General features: G+C 40.2%; 1 protein-coding gene across 1 annotated transcript; it reads right to left on the bottom strand.

Moving 5' to 3' along the window:
* Window positions 1-1,586: 1,586 nt before the first annotated feature.
* LOC119746226 lies at window positions 1,587-20,515 on the bottom strand. The gene is made up of 19 exons (XM_038223044.1): window positions 20,447-20,515; window positions 19,098-19,230; window positions 18,349-18,498; window positions 17,393-17,550; window positions 16,734-16,800; window positions 16,017-16,170; window positions 15,084-15,149; window positions 14,902-14,980; window positions 13,866-13,952; window positions 12,522-12,623; window positions 11,553-11,614; window positions 10,470-10,575; window positions 9,809-9,892; window positions 7,980-8,107; window positions 7,168-7,324; window positions 4,953-5,123; window positions 3,531-4,454; window positions 2,596-2,700; window positions 1,587-1,701 (listed from the first exon to the last, which is right to left on the bottom strand). The coding sequence occupies exons 1-19, from the start codon at window positions 20,447-20,449 to the stop codon at window positions 1,594-1,596; spliced, it is 2,844 nt and encodes a 947-aa protein (XP_038078972.1). The 5' UTR covers window positions 20,450-20,515; the 3' UTR covers window positions 1,587-1,593.
* Window positions 20,516-20,999: the final 484 nt, after the last annotated feature.

Raw genomic sequence — 20,999 nt, 5'->3', positions numbered from 1 at the left:
ATTCAGTCAAATGTTCACACAAGGTGAATAGAGGCCAGAAATGAATCCCCTGAAGATTTCAGCTCACTACAGCTAGGATCCAGGGAGGAAAAAAACATTTCAGTTTTTTACCCAAATGTCCCAAAACTAAAAAAAAATCCATATCCGCGGTCATCAAAAATTTCAAGTTTTGGCCCAAAAATCCAACTTCACAAAATTCAGTCAAATGTTCACACAAGGTGGGTAGAGGCCAGAAATGAATCCCTGAAGATTTCAGCTCACTACAGCTAGGATCCAGGGAGGAAAAAAACATTTCAATTTTTTACCCAAATGTCCCAAAACCAAAAAAAAATCCATATCCGCGGTCATCAAAAATTCCAAGTTTTGGCCCCAAAATCCAACTTCACGAAATTCAGTCAAATGTTCACACAAGGTGGGTAGAGGCCAGAAATGAATCCCCTGAAGATTTCAGCTCACTACAGCTAGGATCCAGGGAGGAAAAAAAACATTTCAGGTTTTTACCCAAATGTCCAAAAACCAAAAAAAAATCCATATCCGCGGTCATCAAAAATTCCAAGTTTTGGCCCAAAAATTCCAACTTCACGAAATTCAGTCAAATGTTCACACAAGGTGGGTAGAGGCCAGAAATGAACCCCCTGAAGATTTCGGCTCACTACAGCTAGGATCCATGGAAGAAAAAAACATTGCAGTTTTTTACCCAAATGTCCCTAAACCAAAAAAAATCATATTCGCGGTCATCAAAAATTCCAAGTTTTGCCCCAAAAATCCAACTTCACGAAATTGAGTCAAATGTTCACACAAGGTGGGTAGAGGCCAGAAATGAATCCCCTGAAGATTACTCCCCAGCTAATGCTGGTACCTGCTCATAATTCGGGTGGAGAGAGGCAAGTGGGAGTGAAGTGGCTTTCCCAAGGACACAACATATGACTAGCAGCTGAATTCAAACCCCTGACCCTCTGATCACAAGTTACAAATCCTCACCACCCTAGGCCACACTCCCCCTATTTACTGAGTTGGCTCCTTAACAACTGTATGCTTTTATAGGATGGCAGGCTTTGTATTATTATTATTATTTATTCGACCATCACACAAACAAAACAAAACAAAATTGAGTAAAACGAGCATAAAACAACGAACAACAATTACAGTAAGACGGTAGCGGGGACCTGGGACGAAAATCCGAATACATGACAAGACAAATGACAGTTATGTGGGTCAGGGATCGCAAAAGTAAAATAAACTACTATTACCCGCGGGTATGCAGCCCCGTATCAATACAGTTTTTGTTAGCAGTTACACCATGTGGTATACAGATACAGCATGGTTCGAGGGGATGTAGTGGGAATTACTGGTCCCTCAGTGTAGGTCAGCTTGACTACCTCCCTCTGCAAATTTTCCAGAAATAAACCATGCTGTATTTGTTTTACTACACCTCATAAATATTTAGTAGCCTCACTGCCTTGTAGTAGTCTCACTGCCTTGTTGATACATCCCGGCCAATGACGTGCTCCGATTTGATCATGAATATTTACGAGGTGTAGTAATGATACCCACTGTCGCTAGTAGAGTTACTTCTGAGTGTATGCTTTGCACTCACCCATCAGCTGTTACATCTTGCACACTGCTGACGTGTAGCAAGTCCCTGTACCGACACTGCGCTGTTTGCAGTTGCTGCAGATTGTGTTCTGGTAACGAACTCTCCTGACGAAGAAAAAAAATGATAAAGAAGCAACAAAGTGTGACTTTAGATCACATATTTGGGGTGCTACACATGGAAATACAATTGGAGACATTGATTGGAAAAAATTTGCAATTTGGAAAAAAAAAATCTTAAAGAAAACAAACTTAAAAGACTGTTAGCCTAAATTCTGCCGTGTTGTTTAACCACATCCCCATAGTTTTTCTAATAAAATGTTGGTTATGTACCCACCTATCAATGCTACACAAATCAAAGAATAGGTGTTGCGTATGCAATGTGCCATTTTTCTCACGACGGGTGTGAACCACGCCGTGGGTTTGAGCTGCTTATGTTGATTTGTTGGTTGGTGGGTGGGTGAATTTGCTTCTGCATTCAATAGGGACGTTGAACAATAGACAATAGGGTCCCCAATGCCTGAGAGGTCCCCAATTTGGATTTGTGTACAAAACATGAGGGAGGTCTTCCTAAAAGGCAAGAGTAAAACAAAAGAGGGACAATAGAGGGTCCCTGATTGCAGGCAAATACACACACTTGGATGGGTTGGTTAGCGGACAGTTTACTCAGCCATATATTGTATTCATGCAACTGGAGTATTACAGCTTTGCTTCCGAAGGCGGGTTTTGATAACACTGATGCGCATAACTCTAATTTGCATATTTTTGCATACATGTATTGGATCACGCCCCATTCGTTTTTGTTTTCTGTACTCTCAAGGTTCCGGTGTGGCCGTAAGCCGTCTCCACACATTACCCAGGCGCCGTGGGTTGTACTTGTTTAATCAGAAGGTAATAAATTTAAACAAAAATCAAAAATAAATATATATGCAAAATTAGCATCCACTTGCAACAACGAAAGCTAAATATTGACAAATCTGAGCACACTGTCGTGAAGCATACCTTGATTTGGTCCAGTGTAGCACCGTGTGATGCAGTCAGGAAGGTGTCATGGTCCTCAGACTTCAGCTGGTCAGAGGACAAGGATGTCATGCTAAGGAACTCTTGCTGTGAGGAAAAACAAGGACAAGATCCAAAAACGAACTTTAATCAGTTTCAAATGTGACAGAACACCCAGAAGAATGTTGTCCTTGTAAAAACATAAATAATGCAATTTCAAAATTGACCTGGCAATTCGGGCGATTCACAATGCAGTGCGCCACCAAGAGTTTGCCGTGGAGAGTCCATATTCCAGGTTTACAGTCGACAAAACATGGCCCATTAAAACGAGTGTCAGTAGACAACTTGAGCTAAAGTTGTAGATTGCAGCATAGTGTTCTTTTTGGTTTGAAGCAACAAAAGTGCTCAAATTCTGAAGATGGGTGCCTAACAACTAACTTGATGATGTTTCAGCTCAGTGAATGCTGTATATTCTGAGAAATCAATATTCTGGGTTCTCGATCCCAATTCAAAGTTGCCGAGTCATGTTTTGAACTGTGCCTGAACTCAGCATCAGGTACACGTTCTCATTCAGCCGATTGCAGCTACGCGATTTCACGCATCAAACCGAAGAATAATGTCAACCGCGCCCGCATGTGCATCATGTCAATACTTGCGTGCAGCTATTCATGGATTCGCTGCATTACAAACCAACTACTAATGGAAATTTTCCAAAATGCGTCACTTGACACATCTTTGGAAATTGCCTTCTTTTGACAGCATGCCAGACATAATAATTTCACAGGGAGTGTATTGCCACTACTATCTTTAAACCAAGTAACTTTTTCAACAATAATTTTGTCAGTTACTTCTTCATTAGCTGCAGGTAATACCTTTAATGGATCAGTCCGTTGTGGCAAATTTTCACAGAAAACGAAGAGCAACAAATCCAATCTAACCTTACTGACTGCACGGACTTCTCCTTTCATCCTGAAAACAAAGCCAGGGTGTAGTGTGTGGTACCACCTCACTGAGTCTCCCTCAAAACTCACAAGTACAGGCCTCGTTAATGGATACTCATGGCCCACTTCCCTAGCAAGTGCTCCACTCTCCTCTGAGGAGAATCGGTGCAGGAAGGCTACTTGGAAGATGAAAAGGAGGGAACCTCTCGCACTGTTCAGGAGTTGACTTTTTGTGAGAAGTAAGAAGAGATTGTCTTTGGAATAGTAACAAAGACAATCTGTTTGTAAGGCTGGTTTGATATTAGCCTTCACAGTTGAGGTATTGCTTGGTGAGCTGTTTGTTGAAGAGCTCTGAATTCTACAATGATGATCACAGCTTGAAATTGTTGAGGCAGTGCAAGTCCTCACTTCATCTTCATTTTGAATTTTGTCCTGGAGTTCCTTGGCAAGATTGCTGCTACTTCTGACACTGTTTGAACAATTTAAGCACTCTACAGTCTGCATGCTGAATGACACAAACTCATGGTGTCCCCTCAAAGAGTCGAACTCTCTCTTGTTATTTGTATGACTAGTTTGACTAGGTTTAAGAGGTCTTCCACCGCAACTCAGCGGCAAGGCTTCCTGGACAATCAGGAAACCTTCAACACGGATGAGATGTCCTAGACACCAGGTGTGAATGTGAGGACAAGTGGAAAGGGAACACTTCCTCTCCGTGGGCGGAGCTACCTCTGATGGACAGTCTTTTGGTGGGCGGCATTCATTTGGATGTCTCGCATCCAGGGATGGCGTGGGGTGTGTGAGGGTGTCCGTGGGCCTGAGTGACTTGCAGATGTTTGCGATGACACAATCCACTGTGCCTGTCTGATCTCTGAGCTGTACCTGTCCTGTGGCTGGACTGAGGCGTAGATAGCCAACAAGTATCTGGAGAATAACAATTGGTATTACACTCAGTGAATTTTTCACTATGGTTATGATTAAAATCCAACACCAATGAAATTGACATTATGAAACAGTGGCATCCCTAAAAACTTTCCAATAACTGTTCCTGACATCATTAAGTATTGAAGTACAAGGGAGAGTATGAACAATTCAACTAAATGAATTCATTTGTCACAAGTGAACCAAATCAACTATGTTCACAGAGAATCCTGTTCAGTTCAAGGTTTACCAGAAGGTCAAAGTTGGGTGAATTAAAAACAGACAAAGCTTGATCAGTGCGGTCTATTCCACGCAAGCAGTCGATATGGCAAAGCCTCGTGATATATAATGGCTAAGTATAACGTATGCACATGTGCAAATGGATTGTAAGAAAAGCAGGAGAATTTTCAGGTGCTTTTGTGTGGTTTGGTTTAAATATAGAAGGGATACGGAAAAAACATCGGACCAATGCTATTTCATTTGCACTGGTAATATATTTACCATAGGTGGACTGAGATTGGTTGACTCTACAACACCGCTGTGCCACTCACTAGGACCCAAGATGCTACTGCTACTAGTCTCTACCATGCATCTTGGTTTGCTTGGCTGCTCCAGACACTTTTTGACGGATGAAAACAGTTCTGCCATCACTGGAAACTGCCAAGGTGGAGGCTTGGTTGTCAACAGAAGAAAAACAGCAATTAAACAATTAAAAAAATCTATATTCCTTGGAATTGTTATGAATTAAATTGGTACATAAACTTATTCAGCGAACAAAATTAGAAGCTATTTTTGTGGTGGAACCACGTTAGTGCACATGACGCACGCATTCTTAAAGACAAGGCGTGGGCATTTTGGTTACCCTGTTGGTGGAAGGAGCCCGGAGTGCATGCGTACTACATGAGGGCGATTTGCGCCTGCCTGGTGCCACCTCAGAAAATGGCTGTTGGCGAATTAGTCTGTAGACACTCATATTAGCATGCACTTATACTCCCATTGTACGTCAATCAATTAAGCTTTTTGGATATTCTAAAATGTTTTAATAATCAATCCTGATTCTGGCCAGGAGTTGCAGTTCTTTTCAGGATCAACTTTGAATTTCTGTGGCATAAAATGGAGGAAATGTCTTCAATAAATTCTATTGAATATTTAAACGCAGAGTCATTGTAAGAGGTTAATCAATCTTTCAAACATGATATTTTTACGACCCAAATTTGTTTGGAAGTTGCTGTTTTCTCAGACAAAGCTGAACTGAATCTGTACCTCTCAAGAGTCTGTGCCAAATCTTTCAAACCTCATGTTGAGGTCGGCCCATCTTAAGAATTCTCAGGTGCTGCCTAGAATTAAAGAAATTGACTCCTCAAAAATAAAAGGGCGAGTCATGATTCAGAGTTGGGAATAAGCCAGTTGGGCATTTCAATTGCGCATGCGCACAATGATATGGGTGAAAGGTCATTCGGGATAATCAAACGCTCATCGAAGGCGCATGAACGCAAAAGGAGAGGGTCACTTGACACTCACGCTTTAATTATGAGCAGAATGGGCAATCGCGTAACATCGCGTAACATCGCGTAACATCGCGTAACATCGCGTAACATCACGTCAGCGATTTTAACCCGATGGACCTTTGACCTGGACTACCTCATTGAGATACAAAACTGGCTTATTTAGTTTGCTGGATTCTGGTGCTGCGTCACCCAAGCCTATAGCAGCATCCAAATTACTTATGGCCATGGCTTGCAATTACACATGCGCCTATGGAAGCAAGTAAAGCCACTTCCCATAGAATGTGTAACTGTTAGCCATACATGTAGCCAATTAATTCAGGCATTTCACAATGCAGTGCGCCACCAAGAGTTTGCCACAGAGAGTTTATTTTTCCCAGTTCATTGTGGGACATGGTCAACAAATTCACTATTTGAAATTATATAATCGACATACATATCGTTGTCATTTGATTGGTGGAACTCACATAACGTGACATTTGTTATTACTGCCATTCACGCCGGGGCTCAAAAAGTACTATCCGCCCATGGGGAATGGGAAATACTATTGAACAGTTAGGATCATTCTGTTCCATGACGCGGTATTTGTGTGCAAATGCATGCTGGTGTGTGCGTTCAGCATTGCACATAGCGCGTATTGTTCGACAGAGCCAGCGCTACAGCGTTGGGTTCAAACATTTTCGTGAAGGGGTGGTTTGGAAGAGAGAAATACATTTTCCTCCAGTTTTTATTGAAATAAAAGTTCAAATAAATCAAATGACAAGGATCTATATCTCAGTATATAAAACAAATATTGAGTGGCTTTAAATTGTGAAATGGGAAGAATATTATAGCTCAGTAAAATCTGGACTTTTCCATTTCGCCTCGTGAAATGGAAAAATCCAGATTTAACCTTGCGATAATATTCCTCCCATTTCACTCTGAGCCACTCAATATTTGTATACTGTTAGTTTGTCCGGTCAGTAGTTTCGTAAGCATATGATTCGTGTATCTGTTTTACCTTTTCTTTTTGTCAATATGGTTTTTTTTGTAAGGCTGCCATATCCTTAACAAATTAGCTCAAGTTGTCTACTGATACTCGTTCAAATGGGCCATGTTTTGTCGACCGTAAACTTAAAATGAACTCTCCGTGGCAAACTCTTGGTGACACACTGCATTGTGAATCGCCCGAATTCAGACGTGGACCCATCCACAATATTGTCAAATTTTACCTGTTCATCACCGGACCCCTTCGATGCCAGGCAGGAATGAGATGGCCTCAGGAACTCTTCATAGATGTTCCTTTTTCTTCCAGAGAGCAGGGGCTTCTTGGAGATTACAGACGGCGTGGTGAAGAGCCTTAACAGGATGGCGTGGAGAGACTTCTGCCTGATACGATAAAGTTCGTGGAAACCGTGATTGAGACAACATCCCGTATTCTAACAATTGTGCAAAGCACCTCTGACCACCCAGCTCACAAAATTCTTCAGATTTTCATTTGCAAAGTTAAGATTCATAGCATTTGACATATGAAATTTGAGGCTCTAAGTTAAAAAAAAAAAAAAATCATTAAGATTTTAACAGTGTATGGATACGTTGAATGGAATTCATCCAAGTTTTTTTTAGTTACGTTAAATAAACAATGATGGTTGCTAAGATGGTTTCGATAAACGGATCAAATTTTTTGATCCGACAAAAACCTTGAAACAATCTGGCAAAGTGCTGCTAAAAGAAGCCTGTGATAGACACACTCGGCTGTCATTGCCTGACACACTTAAATGCAGGAATTCACTTCTTCATCGGTGTAAGCAACTTATAAGATGAATTCAATTTCAGTCCAAATAAAAAGAAATATTTTGTCTAATTTTGTTAACAAACAAAACTTTATCCGAATATTCCACAAATTTCCACAAATTCCACAAACTGTCCACAAATTCTTTTCAGAGTCATTTTCAACATTACTGAACACAATTTGCTCTATAAATTTGATTATTTCAAGGGAATTGACAATTTACAAAAATTCATGAGAATATTTCAGCTATACCTGATGAAGGTTGGCGTGAATTTCCTTTCCAGCTGGGTGAAGACAGACGACAGCCAGTCTAACTGGCTGATAGTCAAGTTGTACTTCAAGAGAAGTCTGACCATCCCAGACAAGGATGGAGTTAGACTCTGAAATAAGAAAGACACAACAGCAAACTGAACAATTACGGAAAGGTCTTGGATTTGTTCACAATCATTGGACAAAAAAATACTGCATATATCGTTGGGTGCTTGGAAGAAGGTCGTACATTAGGGTGAAAAATGGGTCTAAAGGTCAACTTCGGATTTTTCGGGTAATCGATAGAGCTTGGAAATATCTTTTATTTGATATACATATTGTCTCAAGGGGCTACGTTATTCTGACGTAATTAACAGTAAACAAAAGACGGAAGGAGATTTTTCATTATTTGCGCCCAGCAAAAGGCTGTAAGCATGTTCCAAGCGCGCTAACATCCCACTCAAGTGGATACGCAAAGCCAATTTTGTTCCCAGCAAAAGGTGGTAAGGATTTAACATGCCGCTTAAGCGTACGTTTAAGGCTTGGGAAGTTCCTGGTAAAAGGTAGTTAGCATAAAAATTGAAATAACTTCACAATTAAGTAATATTTTGACATGAAAATGCACGATATTTTTTTATTTATTAACAACTTTTATCAGTCGAAAATTCAACCTTATGTGATTTTTCATCTAGAAATGGCAGCACAAAATCTTTCAACTCAATCATCTCCAAAAGTACTTTCTGCGTTCTTGGGCTGCTTACGACCTTTTCTTGTCACACGATGATATGTGACCCTCCAGCACAAACTAGTTTTAAGTCGCACAGCCGTAATTTGAGATACAGCCTATAATATATTGTACCGGCAAGAAAATATTGAAATTCAGACGAACTCCTTGAAAGCTCTCCCTTCCAAAATGTTCATACATACCTTTTGACTTGCTCCGTCTTGTGGTATGATCCCTAGTTTGTCACTCGGGAAAACTAATTCTCATTCATGGATATGTAACTGATTGCAAACTAATCTAAATTTGGTCAATTGGGGCCAGTATTTGAATAAAAAACAGCTGTTTTCTTTGCAATTGTTAGGTATGAACCATCGCAAGGAAATTAGGGTAATTCCTCTTTTCTTGAAAGTGACAGCATACTAGACGCATTGATTTCACAGGATGTATGATCCTATTATTTACTTACAAAACAGTAGGATATTTCATGTTATATAACTGACATATAGATCCTTGTAATTTGATTGGTGGAACTCACATCACGTGACATTCATTATTGCTCCTATTCCCACTGGGGCTCAAAAAGTCCCATTCGCCCATGGGGAATGGGATTTACTATTCAACAGATAGGATCATCCTTGTTCCATGGCACGGTATTTGTGTGCTAATGCATGCTGGTGTGCGCTTTGAGCGTTGCGTTTAGCGCGTATTGTTTCCAAGAGCCAGCGCTACAAAGTTGGGCTCAAACATTTTGTGAAGGGGTGGTTTGGAAGAGAGAAATACATTTCCCACCAATGTTGTATTGAAACAGAAGTTCATTTTAACTGTAAATCAAATGACAAGGATCTATATGTCAATTAAATAAAACAAATATTGAGTGGATTCAAACTGTGAAATGGGAGGAACATTATCGCTTGGTAAAATCTGGACTTTTCCATTTTCGCCTGTGAAATAAGAAGTCCAGATTATACCTTGCGATAATATTCCTCCCATTCTACTCTAAGCCACTCAATATTTGTATACTATTTTGGTAGTTTCGTCTTTGAATGATTGCAAAATGTGTCCATTACATTTAAATTAAACGTATGGAATAATCTCATGAATTAGGTACCTTCTTTGGGCCAGTATCTAGAGGCGAGAATGTCTGTACAGTGAGTGTACTTTGCATACAGCAGACCACGCAGGGCATTGTGGGCTACAAGAAGAAAGAAGGAAAAGAAATGTATGTAATAACAGTAAAGTTGGGGTGTCGTGGCCTTGTGGTCTGGACCACTGAATTTGCAGGTTGTGGGTTCGAGTCCAGCCTGGGGTTGTGCTGCATGTGCCCTTGGGCAAGGCACTTTGTCACTCATTGCTTCTCCCCACCCAGGAGTAAATGGGGTACCTGTGAGGGCAGAGATGGTTACTGTGATTGACTTTAGATGCTTTGCGCCAAAATGGCATCATCGAGCTGTATACTCCCCACAGAGCTGAGATGGTATTTGAAACGTTTCATTGGCCCAATGAGCATGGTAATAATGTGGAAACGTGGAATATAATATAATAGTAATGTGGAAACGTGCACTTTATAAATATGTATTATTATAACAGCACCATATTAAAAAAAAGAAAAAAAGAAGTTCCTACTTTGATGAATATTACTTGAGCACTCATAATTTAAGAGTTCCGTGCAAAAAGATACTTTTTTTTTCCAAAGTTGATTTCGACTACTACAGAATGTTCACAAAGTATTGAACATACAATGCATTTCAATTTGCCCATCATAAAATTACCTTTCCCATTCGTAGTTGATGGTGAGCGTTGTGGATTGTGACAACACAGCCCACCCTCAGTACTTGATAGGATGCAGTGTCGTCCATCTGATAACACAGGTACAACCTACAAAGAGTAACATTAGGTACATGAGAAAAAAGGGCAAGGCAACACTAATAAGGCTGGGCCTGAAGGGCACAAAATTCCACTCAATCAATTCAGAATGATCAAAAAGTTTGTTTTAAACCAGAATGTTTAAGATTAACTTTTGTGCATAGCTTTATTTGCACTTCGAGTAATTTCTAAAACTAGCTTTTGTTAACACTCTGGGCCTCAATTTGCAAATTTAAAATTGGTAATATTTACCTGTACAATCTGAACTTAGGAACATGTATATATAAATATATGAATAGCGCATTACCTGCTTGTTTTAACCCCTGTTTTACACTAACTTGAAACATCTATTACCCGCAGTACTACTAGGAAAAATCTTTATGTTAATTATAGTAGAACCTAATTGTCCAAAAAAATGTGTTGTCCAACGTGGCACTCTATATTGGAATAGTCTGGATGACTCTTTTATATCATCACTTACTCTCTCTATTTTTGCTACAAAACTAAAAACTCATTTTCTTAATTGCATACTGAAGCAATGTAATAGGGACAATAACAGCCTTGATTACTGTCACACCGGTGTCTGTGCTCTGTCTTTTCATGTATGTCTGTCACTTGTCTGTCTGTCCATAGGCTATGGAACAAAAGCTGATGCTTCACCCCGGACCTAGATGTTGCCATAATAGTTAATGTTCACTGTTATATCAATAGTAAAAATATATGTAAATGTATTATGTAACATTATGTATCATCCTTTATGGCAGCATTGAAATAAAAACATCTAATTAGTAAAATGTGTGTAAATATTTGTATAAAGCCTACTTGTGTTTGTAAGTATTAGTGTTCACAGTCTGTTTCACATCAGCACTTTTCTTTGTAAATTTTACTTTGCTTAGTTTTAAACTGTTTGGGCATATCCTGGGTAAGAAATTTAATAAATGAATAAACAAAAAAATGGTATTGCCAAGTACCTAGCCTGTGAAACTCACCGCATTTTCCCATCCAATTCATAGATTCCTGAGGTTGCATCAATACACTTAGTAACAGTTCCCTACAAAAAAAAAAAATTCATTAGGATAAGCATTCAGAACTAGCACTATGCACATGGGCTTGGAAAGGAACTGTATTTGAAATGCATTCAAATATTTTTGGCCTTATCAGTACAGCTGTTATTCCAGGGAGGGACCTGTACATCAAATATAAATGTAATGAAATGCATTTTCACAATGTCGTCTCGCCTATCCATGTTAAAAGCAACAAGGGTCTATTGAAATGAAACCAGGTCCCATGGAACACAGGTAGGCAAGGCAGGTGAAGTGCTGTGGTCCAATGGTTACGGTGTTCGACTCACGTGCCGTTGTACGTGGGTTCAACCCTTACGGGGAACATGGTGCTTGTGGTCTTGGGCAAGACACTTAACTACAATTGCTTCTCTCCACCCAGGAGTATAAATGGGTACCTGTAAAGGTAGAGACCAGAATGCACTATCTCGAGCTGCTGCTAAAACTGGTCTCAAGGCCCGATGAACAGGGGTAATAATTGTGAAGCGCTTTGAGACCTTTGGTATAAAGCGCTTTATAAGCACCACATTATTATTATTATTATTTTTATACCATGCTGGTGTGTACATGGCTCAGTTGTAGATTTTAGGATTGTCTACCCGGTTACAGCCTCTTAACCCTGGTTCCAACCAGGCTTGGATTTTAACCATGTAGAGCGCCAGACTTGTGGAGAAGCCGTATTGGATTCTTGCTCTGTGCTGAAGGGTCCCAAAATCTCTATGCTGGACCCAGCAACATGGAGAATTTGGGGAGTATGAAAGGCCTATATATGACTTTATTTCGACACGGTTTGAACTAAAGTAATAATTACACATTCTATCCTGTGTCAACCATTTTGACGATTTGAAAATGGGATAAGGGTAGTGCTTGATTCGTTATGGAGAAGCTTTCACTTACAGTAATGCTGTTCTTATGTTGACAATCACCACAATTCCTTTGCACGTCAAATACTGCAGTTTCCTTTCTGCACAAGAAGACATGATATGGTTTCCTTGTGCCCTGAACATCCAAATATAAAAAAATATAGAAATAGCTAAAACTGTGCGAAATAAATTTCCTGATACTAATCTGAAAAATAAATGCGGCCTGTCGTTGCAAACTTAACAAGCCCTTCTTTGGAGGCAAAATGACAGTGGTACAAGAAACAAACATGCAGGGACTCACAAGCACACAGGGCTGGGAGGAGATACACAAATGGGATTAATTTCCTACTACTAAATAGATTTTAGAAAATAGAATGTTTTTTATTTTTTTATTTATTTATTTATTTATTTATGATTATTCGGTAAAATGATATTCTAGGGAAAACCCGCAGAATCAGGCAAGGACTGAAAACCCAATCCACATATTGGCCCAGGCGGGAATGGAACCCGCGTCACAGCGAGTAAAAGTACTGCTTCACCAACCTGATCCCCCACTTTGAACACGATTAATATTGCAGCCTCCTTTGGACTCTTAACCAGTTCGCGCCGGGATTATTTTGACAAGAATGGAACGAGGCACGGGATTACTTTTCACTCGACCTCAAGCCTGGCGGGTTGAAGCCATCACCCTCGGGCAGCACACTCATATTTCCGGCCCCGCTCGCTGCGAGCGGGTTGCAGACAGATATTTCCGGCCTCGCTCCCTGCGTGTTTATCTGTCATACGTTCCGAATACCGCAAAACCTTTGCGTATATACATGTCATCCGGCGCGAACTGATTAAGATTGTATTCACTATGATAGTTTGGAAAGATTTTACTATCACAAGTACTTTCAACCATTGTTTAATGATTGATTTTATTAGTTGTCAAAATCGCATCATGGAAATTTATTTTAGCTTCATCTTTCATAATGGATTTAATTATCCATATCTATGTTTGATGCATTAAATTTTTCCGTATTGTTTCATTTGTATCCATCCTTTTATTAGCACTTGCGCTGTTGTATAATACTTGGACAAAAAAATCAAAACAAAACTAGGGTCTCCAAGTTGAGCTGGACCAAAAGCCTCATTTACGGACAACATTTAAACTGAGTGACTTGGTCAGTCGGTCAATGACTCAGTCAGTCAGAAGACAACAGGCTAGCCCTTCAGCTCCAATTAAAATATTCAAAATTGTCATGGAATAACAGAAGCTATGACAAACTAAAAACTTATTTCAGGCAAACCATGCTCATGATTTGAGTTAAATTTGCGTAAAGTACAAAAGTATGAACAAGACAAAGTAATGGGCTGGTGGAGAGGTTTAATTTTGTACCTTTAGGATTGTAGTAGGGGTAAGATGAGACACGGAACATGTGGAGTACATCGGCAGAGCGGAGTACAAGAAAGCGAGGTTGCTACCCTATTGAAGAGAATAAAAATGAATAATTTTAATAACATTGTAGCAAATTCAGACTGATGCAGTGACATTATCCATATATGAGCAATTCGGTTGAGGACCATTCGTGTGGAGTGCCGTGGCCTCATGGTCTGGAGCACTGAACTCGTGGTTTGTGGGTAATTCTGCAGGTTGTTGTTTCGAGTCCAGCCTGGGGTTATGGTGTGTGTGCCCTTGGGCAAGGCACTTTGTCACTCATTGCTTCTCCACCCAGGAGTAAATGGGTACCTGTGAGGGCAGAGATGGTTATTGTGATTGATTTCAGCTGCCTTGCATTGAAATGGTTGCGTCGAGCTGTATACTCCCCAGGGAGCTGAGATGGTATTTGGAATGTTTCAATGGCCAAATGATCAGGGGTAATAATAATGTAAAGTGCTTTGATCTTAATTTAAAGGGCAATATAAGTACATTTATACGTGTAAAGGTACCATTACGGAGACACGTTATCGTAATTTCTTCGCACGATGGGAGACATTGGTCATTAGGGAGACATTTTCATGTCTCCCTAATGACACAGCCCCCCTTTAGAGGCAAAATTTTACCGACGCAATTAGATTATATTTGTTGCTCGTGGTCTAATTAGTAAACATACCAAAATTCATGGAAAAAGGACAAGGGAATATTGGGTTAGGGCACATTTAAGTTTGAAAAATTTTGTGCACAAGTCTATGGGGATGTCTCCCAAATGTCCAATCCAGGGTAATATTTATTATCATAATTATTATCATTAGTCGACTAGTGGTTGATTTGTGTCATAAAAAATCAATGTGGTGGATTTGTGAGGATTTGTGATCTGCCACAAGTGCCTTGACCGCAAGACTAATACATACTTAATTTGATAGTTTTCCTGTCAAATGAATACTAGTTCTTCTTTATGAACTATCCAAGCACTTATGATAAAAAAGGTATATACCTTGGCTAGTAACGACACACTACTTGATCCAGAAACATCACAAGCCAGCTTGAAGAAGAACAGCGGTTTGTTGTGGATGCTGTCTCAGGATAATTCAAATAAAAAATAAAGTCATTGAGATTATGAAAGAACTTGCAAAAACTCAAAAAAATTACTTCAACAATTTCAAGATTGGTACTCACCTTATGATTGGACTCTTACAAACCACTGTGCCTGTTATGGTGATTTGGTTAACTCTTCCCTTAGAACTGCATGGTAAAGAAAATGATACGTTGTTGCCAAAATTATTTAAGGACATGTAAGTATGTTGTTTCGTAGTTCATTTTTTTTTGCATTATCACGTATAGGGCCAATATTTCTAATTAGTTCAGAGCCAACAGCCAATGGTTGAGCAGAGGGACTAACAAATGTTCAGGGTGAAGTGGTTGCAGAAAAGTGTCTTGCTGAAGAACACAAGGACTTAATAAGCCTTTGACAGATTGACATGAAGTAGGATGTTTACACTTGGGTTTTCACATCAAACCATTGGCCAAATTCATTGGCTAAATTCCATTGGCCGATCCAAAAGATGGGTAGAAATGGTAATTTCTATGAAAACTGGCACCTACATATATTTATTTCTTTGGTAGTGTTGAGTAGAACTAAATTAAATTTACGTAGAATTCATTTTGCCAGTGTCCTATGCACTGCTTCATGACTCATTAGCTGTAACGAAGGATCAAATGTTCAGTAGTGCTGTTTTGAATGCCCTTTTATTTCTTTTTTTTTCAAGTTTCCGTTGACATATGAAAACTTTTGTCACAGTCTTGGCAGTCATGCCTTTTGAAACTCCGCAGTCAAACTTTACAATATACAGCCATATTTCGGTGTGAATGCAGGCACTTTAATGTCATTTTCAGGGCTACAGCATATGAAATATCCTGTTTGTTGAAGTGTTTTAGCAGTTTTACTTCAATCTAAAAGGTAAAAATTGTAAATAAAATACTGCAACTTTCAATTTTAGTGAATAACCTGGGAGTCATGTCTGGTTGCACCCCAAAAAAAAAACGATGCAGCAACTGAACCCTAATTCAGTCAGAAATACAGCCTATTGATGTCAAGATTTTCAACTGTACCTGTCATGACTGTGAAGCAGCTGTGCTGCTGCAGCTACCGATTTTGTCTGCTGTTGCTGAGGCACTGTGTGAGGTTCTGGGCTGACACTGGAGATGACCACGGGGGTACAGCGTGGGCAGATTTCAACCGATCTCTGCACCCTTGCATCCGCGCCTTGGAACAAAAAAAATACCAGTTACTGAAAAAATAAAACGACACCGTAAACTTGTCTGATTTTGACCAGATCCTCCCTCCTCCCCAAAAAAGAAGACATTTTGTTGCTCCTAGCCTAGCGTCCTCTTTGTACCTATCTCAGTGACTGACTGACTGACTGCCACTTGTGACTTTAATAGACTGGTGAAGAGAACTGGGCAGTACTGTTGAATAGAATTACCCATAACGCCAATAAATTGGACTAATACCAGCCCATTATGTACACCAAGATGCATGATGCACTTCCAGTCAATCGCCATTCTGAATCAATTGAAGAAAATTTTGTGGACTCTGGTACCAGCTTTACTTGTCTTGCCTCGTCTTCGACATTTCCCTCTGGATAAATAAACTACATGCAAATATGTGGGCTGATGGAACGATTGTATGTCTTCATGCGTCAGTCACAGATACAATCGGATTCAATTAATTCATGAAATATTCTTGATATAATGTATCCCACTAGAAAGGGACTTTCCAAAAGCAACTAACTTAATGAAGGAAATGTTTGTTAACATGTATCATACCTGGTATAACATTCCAACAAGGAATCAACAAAGCCTGGTTGAGCCAATCCCAATGACAAACTGCAACCTGCAAGGAAAGAATCAACATACAGGGGAGCAAAAAAGAAAGTAACCAAATTAGAATTTTTTGTTTAAATGTGGCTTGCTCTGTTTCATAAAAAAAACAAAATAATCAAAAAGTGCCCTTTATAAAAAAGTGCCCTTCCCCAAAAAATATCTTGTAAAGACTGCCCTTAGGCTTTTCCATTCTAATGCCCTTTTTCACCAGCGCTCAACTAATCTTGCAATCCTGCAAAATCCTGCAATTGCCACCATGTAAAATTTGGACTCAGCCTCAATCCTACAAAATCAACCGTTATTTCTTGAATTTGTTCCGCTGAGGGGTGCCCATTGCCTCAATCCTTCAAAATCACTGTTAATGGGTTGAGGCAGTGCCCATGACATTCAGAAGCAGTGCAGATGATATCGAGCATAACGCAGAGCTCAATTATGCGTATCTGAACAGAAACAACGCCGGGTACAGCCTATGAACTCGACACAATACATTCTCCAAAATCAACCGACACTTTTTGCCATTCAGCCTTAAAAAATCCACCAAAATGGCCTGGAGGATTTTGGAAGATTTTAGAGGATTGAGGGTCAGGGTAAAAGACATATACCTGGCACTGCACAGTTCCGGTGTCATCCTCGAGGTACAGTTTATCCTCTCCGGTCGTTGGAACATGTCTCTTGCCTTCTTCATCCTTACATGGGAGGATGGGTGATGTAGTCAACCAGGCCACAAGAAAGGATTTGGCATTTGTCGTTGGTTTCAAGCCTAAGCGAAACAAAATATAAATGCTTCACATCAAAAGGTATGCAAAATTTGAGTAACAAAAAAACACAGCTGGAAATGACTCTCATATTGGAGGGTTAATAATGTTAGTAACAGGTCTAGGCAGGGTGGTTTGGGGTGGTACCCTAGAGATATATTAAATTACTAGAGCGCTAACTTCGTGTACAAAGTAATGCCTGATGGGCGCATCCATGTTTGTGCACAAACCTATGGAGACCTAGAAATTTTGCACGGTTTTTGTACGGCTATTTGCATATCTGAATTTGTATTCCAAACCGGTGCGGTATTGAAGCCAAAACACCCAAAACCGAAATGCACGATCAGCAAATGAGCGTGTCATTTTGCTCTACGCAAACAGTACAACGCGTGCGCGTATTTGCTGCAGATGCTTTTTGCCATTACGTTTTTTTTTTTAACCGTCAATGACACCCTTAAGTTGTTTGCGTATGTTCTACTTGCGCGTTGCACGTACAGTACACTTTCAAAATCCATCTAATTTCATTATGTTCTACAAACACGCACATGAATTCAAAATGTCTGCGCCCAGGACGGCTTTAAAGCGTCTCCACGCGCAGAACGACGAGTTAGCGCTGTAGTAATTTAATATAGCTCTTAGGGTGGTACGTGAAGTAATAGGCAGGGCAGTTACGGGTGGTACAGGGAGTAACAAGCAGGCGGTTTGGGCAGTTCAGGGAGTAACAGGCAGGATGGTTTGGGGCGATACAGGGAATAACGGGAAGTGTGGTTCGGGGCAGTGCAGGGCTAAGGCAAAGAAAATACCTGTTTTCCCAACAAGATTCCGAGGAGTAGAATGCTGCTGAAGACATCTGGCATTCTTCGTGTGACTGTGGCCAACTTGTGTATAACCTTCAAGCTCTTTTACTGTGATGCACTTCTGGCTGGATACAGAGGGCTCATTCAACCAAGAACCTTGTTTTGCAAGGAAAACAAATAACCAAAATACCCCATTTAACCAACGATACCAAGGTCATGATTTGAAAACTCAAAATTGGTATTTTGGCAGCTTTGGAAGTAGACATTATGCATCATGGCAGACTCAGAGGGCAATGGTTTTGTATTTCCTAGATAGGCACGACTAAACCTTTGGTGCGTTTAAAGGCAAGATACAACATTTGCAAACATCCAAAAACGAAATAATCACATTAACACGAAATACCTTACTGGGTTGTTAGGGAATGACAGTCTAAAGCATCCTGTAAAAGCGTGGCTCCTGGTGTGTTGACATCTTCAAGAAAAATTGTATTTTTCCAATGCAGGCCGGGCGACCAGCCATAGAAAAGGAAGGGGACATATTCTCCCTATCCCCCCCCCCTCGATTTACGCCCATGCTAGAAGGTAGTCGCAGCAAAATCGGAAAAGGAGGGCTAGATACCATATGATATAAATGGGAACAATCTTCAAAGCAGGCAACCTTCAATTTGTTTTTTTTAATATTGGTTAAAAGGAGCAGGGGAAAACTACACACCATCCCCCCCCCCCTCTCCAACTCCATAAACAGCAATGTCTACCTTCGAGCAGGCCTTTGATTTGTGTTGGGTGTAGCTTGCTGGTTTCATTTGAAGACTCCTGCTTGTTACCGACAGCCAAATGATTCAGCGCATGTTCAGCTACTGTCTCCCACACACTATGACGGTGCTCCATCTGAGGAAAATGACAAACAAAATATTGCACCAATGACAGCTAATTGAAAATAAAGTCAACAATATACTTGAAATGAATGTGCATCCAACTTCTCACTTTTATACATGACCAGATGACCTATGGATTTCTTTACTAGTTCAATTTTTTTGTTTTGAAGATTTAAAGAATTGGAGGGGATATTCACTGTCAAATAGGTTAACTTAAAATTGAATACCTGGCTTAACAATAATTAACATTACCAACAGAAACTGAAAGTGGACAGTCTGGTTCCCTTACCTTAATACTCATATTATTCAACTTCAGGATCCTTGGACTCTTGGAACCAGACTTTTTGATAGGCGCATTACTAGCTTGAGTCTAAATGTGATAAGCATTATAGCTGGAGTTAAGCGCCTATCAATTGTTTCCCCCACCCCTCCCCTCCCGGGCTGCCCCACCCAAGACGTGGGGATTGTCACTTTTGAAGTGACAAAATCCCCACCCCTCGGGCAAAATTTAAGTGACAATCCCCGACCATGCCCCGACTTACATACGTGGGGCGCACTAGTGATTGCCTTTCCATTAGTACGCCACTGTTAACAATGTAATTTGAGTGACCAAAATCCCCACCCTAGGGCATGAAAAACGTGACCAAATCCCGACATCGGACCTGGCGTAGCGCGGGGTGGGAGGGGTGGGGGAAACATTTGATAGGCGCATTACTCAAGCTAGAGAGAAAAAAATCGGCAGTTTAGGTTGAAAAAGTCTTTTTTTTTAACGATAAAATAAAACCACCCTCGACTCTTATTTGACCAAAACTAAAGAGGAGGGGGCCCTACGTATACACTACACGATCGCCCAAAGTTTTATTTTAGGTTAGCATATTGCACGGCAATGCCGATGGGCAATGCCATACACATGATACATGCATTTATACTAGCTGGAGTTACCCAGCCCTGAGTTTTATCATTGGGTTGTCTAATAGACAACCCAATGATAAAACTCAGGGCCCAGCCCTGAGTTTTATCATTGGGTTGTCTAATAGACAACCCAATGATAAAACTCAGGGCTGGGTAACTCCAGCTACATTTATACGAATACGAAGTGTCCGAAAACTGGACAAATAGACCTAAGGCCCTATTTTCATTAAGCAAACAGTTTATTGGTTCAAAATAATTGTATCTAACAAATGCACTAAAAAAAAACAGTTCCAGAAGTGTTTGAATTTATCCTTAACCATGCTAAAAACCTGTGAAATCAATTTAGTAGCGGGCAGACGACACTTCGTGTCTTCAAGCGGAGCGCCATTATGTGGTCTGGTTTCGGAGCTTCTCGTGCATTCGCGAATGCAGTGATGAGGCAGCAACCAGACAATCAGCTATTGCGCTGAGTTTGGTTTAGTTTAGGGGCGGGGTGATATCTGCATTGGGGGAGGATACATTTGTCAAGAAAAACCTAAAAGAAATTCTTAAAATTTAAACTGACGTAAATTAGACAAAGAAATATTGTAAATTTGTTTGTACATTGCCAATGAGGCAATGACCCTCTATCTTATTCAACATTTTATGTAAACTACCCCCGGAATTTGTTCAACACCAAACCCTTTCTTTGTCATCTTGGCAGGAGTTCATCACCCCAAAAACTTAGTAGGGCCTTGACCTAAAATCAGTGGTAACCCCACAGAAATGCGCCTATGGCCAACGGGCGCCAAGCAGTGTAAACATAGAATAACAAAATCATGTGAAACAATCGATTAAAACAAACTACATTGCGATTTAGATTTACATTCT

The sequence above is a fragment of the Patiria miniata genome, unplaced genomic scaffold (genome assembly GCF_015706575.1).
Source record: "Patiria miniata isolate m_02_andy unplaced genomic scaffold, ASM1570657v1 HiC_scaffold_7, whole genome shotgun sequence".
NCBI classification, from domain to species: Eukaryota; Metazoa; Echinodermata; class Asteroidea; order Valvatida; family Asterinidae; genus Patiria; species Patiria miniata.
Note: the sequence above shows the minus strand (reverse complement) of the source record. Positions and strands in the feature narration are given on the sequence as shown.